Genomic DNA, 5,831 nt, shown 5'->3' with positions numbered 1-5,831 from the left:
TAAATAATCATAGAGGCTTTAGCTGACTGGTTATAGTCATATCATGGTATAAGTATGTGCCAAGTCAACCCAATAAAGCATCAAAGGAGAAATGAATCGGCGGCATATGAGGTCAAATGTGTTGGAAGGGCAGAAATGCGCGGTGGGAGAGGCGCGATTTGGTGGGAGAGGGGGACGAATTTTTCCTGTGCCACTGACGCGTCGGGCCCGCGTCTCTTCGCCTCATTTTTCATTGTGTCCGGCGTGGTCGGAGCGTACCCTGTGGGGCGGGGACGGGCTCGGGGCGCCGGACACCGTATCGGGCCGCGCCGGACAAAAAGAGGCTATGGGGGATGCGGCTGGGCATATTTTTTTGTCCGATGCGCCCCAAATCCCTTTGGGAGACGGTTTGGAGGACGCGACTGAGATGCTCTTAGTTTCCAATGATTTTGTTCACTAGGAATTTCAACGTTCGTTGCAGCCTTATTTTTACACTGGTTCATATTTCTGCACTTTTCCGGTGGCCTTGCTATCTTGTGATTTTTTTTTGTTTTCCATATTCCTGATTCTCTCATTCCTATATGAATTTAAAAAGACCTTAATAAGGACGGATGATGCTGATAAGGAAATCTGCTGAGGTGCACGTGACAGATATCTGTGTTTCCAAGGCCCGCAGCTGGCTAGCTGAGCTATATAGACCACACATGGAAGAAGTGATAAGCATGCGAGGGAGTGAACCGGACAGCTAGGGCACATGCATTTTACTGATTCGTTCTTCGTACCTAGTCCCTGCAATCATCTTCAGGGATCTGTCTTCTCGTCAGGAGGTAATTGTGGTGTGTTCCCGGACATCTTTGATCTCTGCCTGGTCTTGTTTCCCATTCCTGCATTTTGATCCGCCTACCTTGCTGCTGCCCACAAACTGTTCTAAGTTGAGTTCCGTTTCCCGCTTGGGTATGGAACTATGGATTTACACTTTGCTAGCAAGCTGGTCGTGGTTCTTGAAACTTTCACCAAGTAATATTTCGGATGTTGAGCGCACGATGCATCGTTTCATTTTATGGTGTTGTGATATATCCTATTTTGGTGTGTGATTCGATCAGCTACAGGTACAGGAACCGGCAGGAGGTCGATCGGCATGGACGACTCGAGCATGTTCATGGAGTGGGCCATGGAGACGCTGCAGCACGACGACCCATTCTCGTCACTGCAAGATCTCCACTGCCCGGAGCTACAGAATGGCACCGCCCCTGCAGAAGCTGCAGCCCAAGATGGCCACCCACTCCGCGCCACGGACAGCTGGAGCTCCGGCGCCGACAGCCGCCGTGAGAACACGCCAAGAGGTGCGGTCGTGGAGAACGACGGCTGGTCGTCCAACTGCAGCGTCGGTAGCACAACCTACCCATCCGCCGGCTGGAACTTCACCTCCACCATGCCACAGCCGAGCACTCACGACGAGATCACGCCCACCGCCCACGAACCAGTGCAGGACGTGCCTCAGCCGGCGCAAAGGTCGCCAGCGTCAAGGAAACGCTCCTTGAAGAGCACCGCCAGTACGGAGACGGGGCAGACGTCCTCGCCGGAGCCGTGCGTGCAGGAACACGTCATGGCTGAGAGGAAGCGCCGCGAGAAGATCAACCGCCGCTTCATCGAGCTCTCCACTGTCATCCCCGGCCTCAAGAAGGTCCCCATCGGCTATTTCCGCGCTACATTCCCCACACTCTTGCATCACTTCAGCTCATCGTTTTCTTTCGGACGTGAAAATTTCGGCTAAACTTATTGACTATATGAATCAATATCGTCCAGATGGACAAGGCGACGATCCTGTCGGACGCTGTGAGGTACGTCAAGGAGCAGCAGGAGAAGCTCAAGGAACTCGAGGACCGCAATGTGAGGAGCGCCGACTCGGTTGTGCTTTTCAAGAGGCCCAACATCGCCACCAAACCGTACGGCGCGACGACGACTGGGAGCTCGCTGCCGGAGATTGAGGCAAGGATCGCGGAGAGCACTGTCATGCTGAAGATCCATTGTGAAGACGGCAAGGGCGTGCTTGTCAAGTTGCTCGCCGAGGTTGAGGGGCTTCACCTTAGCATCACGCACATCAATGTCATCCCCTTCCCGTCTTGCACTGTGAACATAACCATCATGGCAAAGGCAAGTCCGTTACTCCATGACCTGTTACTTAGCGAAATAATATCCTTGTTTTTCGAAATAAAAAAATTGGAATGCAAAGACCCTAGAAGCTAAATGTCGGCTCAGGACATATTCTTTCGGGAAGAACACCTACGACCGATTGTTGTTTGATTAGTAAGATTGATTTTCATAGGAAGTTTAACATCCACTTGTACGTCTTTTTTTTAAAAAAAAAACATTTGTTTTTCCTATGGTGGAGGTGGAATAAAACAAATTTTGGTACACATATATTCATGTAGGATTGGAGCATGCATGACATTGCATGCCTACATTTTTCCTATTCTTGCGTTTTTCCTATCGAATCAAACATGCTCTTACTCTCTTAAATATTACTCTCCCTCCATTTCAAAATAAGGCTTATAAGTTTTTCATTAAGTCAAGGTTTCAACTAAAAATTACTCCATTTATATACTCCAATATAGCATGAATGATTTTTTGACATACAAACTATATATTAGTAAAAAATATCTGGTGACCAAATGAGACTTATATTATATGAAACGAATGGAATATTAATATGCAGATGTAATATATGAATGGATGAATAATTATGGGTCAACGCTTCCATTTTTGTAATCAAACTACATTGTATACATATTTAACCGAGGGAATGTGAACTGATAAACATTTTCTTTTACTACCTCAGGTGGATGAGGGGTTCGACATTGTACCCCAGGACATTCTAGGGAAGCTTGGTGCGGTGTTGCACTGACATCATACCTGATCACAATCTTTACTATTAAATTGCGATCGGACCGGTACGTCGTACGTCCTACGCTCAGAATAAATTCCCGATTGGTTTAGTCTCGCTGATTGTACGTAGAAAAACCGGATCCAAACCTGTTCGCGTCGGACGACTGTACTCTCTTAATCTGAAATCCCCTCCTGCCACATGGGCTGCACCAACATGGGCCGCGCCGAATAGAGAGAAAATCAGAACTCTATCAACGCTCGAGCTCCATCCCCACGCCCGCCTCCATCCTTGGTCGCCGGCGTGCTTCCTCCCCACCCCACCTCCGGCTGGCTACACTTCCCTCCCATATCCGGTCTTCGGAGAAATCCCCTCCTGCCGCGGCGCGCTCGTGCTCGACAGCGCGCGATTCACCAGCCCGGACGGGTCTCCGGAGAAATCCCCTCCTGTCGCGGCGCGCTCTTGCTCGGCAGCGCGCGATTCACCAGCCCGGACGGGCTCGTGCTCGACATGTTTGGCGCAGCTCGTTGCAGTCTTCTTAAACTTTAGGCGGCGAACCTCCTGCCTCTGATTACTTGTAGATCCTGCCGCCACCCGCGCCCGTCTCACCGGTCTCCATAGAGACAGCAGCGGGAGGGAGTCCGAGGCTCCGAGCATCGGTGCCCGCCGACAAGGATGGCAGGGAAGAGCAGGGGAGGGTAGGAGGCGGGGCAGCTCCAATACCATGGAGGCGCACAATCATGCTGCTTCCGTGAGGCCGCCGATTTGGATTTCTACGGCTGCTCCACCTTCCAGGACGAAAGCAAACTGCTCATCAGCTTGGCTTCGAGCTAGGCATCAACACTTCAGTTGTTTTAGCACCTCAGATCATCTCACCACACCGTACCATAGTGTGAGACCAGTTGGTTTGGTTTTGTTTGCTATTGCAGGTGAGGAAAAGGTCAAGAATAGAATCTGAACATATACAGTTTGCTAGCATTCAGTAGTGAGCTCCAATTTATCTCACCAAGCAGCCATACATGTCAATCAAAATTATAAATTATGCTTTGCAAAATATCTTAATTTGGATTTATAACTAGCAAACATTTAGCTGTCGTTGGGTATCTGGTCTGCTTAGGGTAGTACATGGTGGCCAGCGTTCACTACTGAATGATTTAATGATTTATGTGCTGTGTTATAAAGAACATGGAGTAACAAATCTCCGGTATTGTCAAATCTCTTCAGTTCAATGGTTAGTATAGGTGTCGGCTTCCTAACCTTGTAGTGTACTGTTGCAGCTATGTATATCTTCTCTTCCTCTTTGTGTTTATTATGATTTTGCTAAATTCGATCTACATTGCCATAAAGCACTGCTAGCTTCTCCTTGTTTTGATTTGTTGTTCTTAATTGTCTGTCAGCCATATAAATCCAAGCAGCCCTCCATTTGATGCAGGTCTATTTTCCATCTTTCAAATAATGATTGAGTAAACACAGAGAGAAATCTCACATTTAATATGATGAATGAAAAGCTATGGTTTAGATTGAATTGAAGAACTGAACAACGCTACTAGGACTAGGGTGTTTAACTTTATATTAAGGAGTTTTAAACGGGTTAGGTATGACCTTCATTGCCTATGTTACGTCTTAAGCCTCTAGGTAACCATGCGAAGCATATTGCTAATATGTTATTATCTCTTTTCTTAAGTAAATATTTTTTGTTGTTCCGCAGCGACGCGCGGGCATATTGCTAGTAATAATGATATGGCCATATCAATAAACATGGAGCCGCCAAGACCGAAGAAGCATCAATCAGTTGAAATAAGGAAGGCAGAGGCCCCTTTCCGAAAAAGAAGAAGAGGCAACTAGTTCATGTGTGTTTGTGTGTGTGTAGTTGTTTTTGCTACGATAATAAGTTCTTGGTTTGTTTTTCGAAAATAAGGATTCCCCTCGGATCGGGTGCACCATGCATGAGAGATGGGATATTCATTCTACTTTGGGCATGCATGCTAATAAAGCTATAAGTTGTCGGTTTTTGTTTCAAAATAAAAGGATGATAAATCCTGTGAGATGGGTGTTCTATTTTCGCAATGCATGCTGATGTGATGACTTGCAGCAGACGTCCATCGATGCGAACCAGCCACACGTTGAATTAAGTTTGTTTTGTAGGATAGAAACATACAATACTAACTGTGTACTTGATGCATGTGATTGGACATGCCAATTAATCAAGCAATCGCTTGGATGCAAATGAAGGGTTGATATGCAGGATACTCTCCTCGAAATAGGCTTTCGCCCCGCTATATTAATATAGCACCAACAGATACAAGAGAGATCACCGCTGGGGCAAACAGCATATCAAAGCCCAAAAGAAGCAGAAGAAGAACAGAAAAGGAAAACAAGGTCGACAAAGTCGGATCGACGAAAACGGTGATGATCCGCAACCGATGCGCCCTCCGGAGAATTCCCACCACGATCTTAGCCCTCCGAAGCGCCACATACCAAAGCAGCACCTTCAAAAAGGGATGCGACGGTGCCGACGCTGCTGCCCGGATAACTCCTAGGGTTTCCCCCGATATGCGGGAGGGTTGTGGGAAGGGGGAACCCCGACGCCCCTCAAGAAGGAATGGCGGCGCCCGCGGGCGTCACCGCGTCGGTGTCGGCCATCCGACAAGGATTTCTCCCGTCCCCCAAGAACCACAACCCCGGACACTCCATCTTGCTCCGCCAACCTCGTCGCTCACCAACTCGCGCCACCACGGTCTTGCAACCACCACCGCCGTCTCATCGTAGCCTAAAGACGACGACCGACGGAACCGAGAAAAGGCAGCCCGGCCGAGGACAAATGAGACAGCAGCCACGCGGGAGGGCACCACCTCCACCACCGCCTGCGGTGACAGACCATACACAGCTACAGGAGCAGACCAGGCCCCTCTGGCCCGGCCGAGCCCGGCGGGCTCGTGAAGCTCCCATGGCCGTGTTGCAGTCCGCG

At 48.8% G+C, this 5,831-nt stretch overlaps 1 protein-coding gene across 1 annotated transcript; it reads left to right on the top strand.

Moving 5' to 3' along the window:
• The first annotated feature begins 1,117 nt into the window (after positions 1-1,117).
• Positions 1,118-2,884, top strand: LOC124696981 (transcription factor bHLH18-like). The gene is made up of 3 exons (XM_047229636.1): positions 1,118-1,663; positions 1,786-2,133; positions 2,819-2,884. The coding sequence occupies exons 1-3, from the start codon at positions 1,118-1,120 to the stop codon at positions 2,882-2,884; spliced, it is 960 nt and encodes a 319-aa protein (XP_047085592.1).
• Positions 2,885-5,831: the final 2,947 nt, after the last annotated feature.

Source organism: Lolium rigidum, chromosome 3 (genome assembly GCF_022539505.1).
Source record: "Lolium rigidum isolate FL_2022 chromosome 3, APGP_CSIRO_Lrig_0.1, whole genome shotgun sequence".
Classification (NCBI taxonomy): domain Eukaryota; kingdom Viridiplantae; phylum Streptophyta; class Magnoliopsida; order Poales; family Poaceae; genus Lolium; species Lolium rigidum.
Note: the sequence above shows the minus strand (reverse complement) of the source record. Positions and strands in the feature narration are given on the sequence as shown.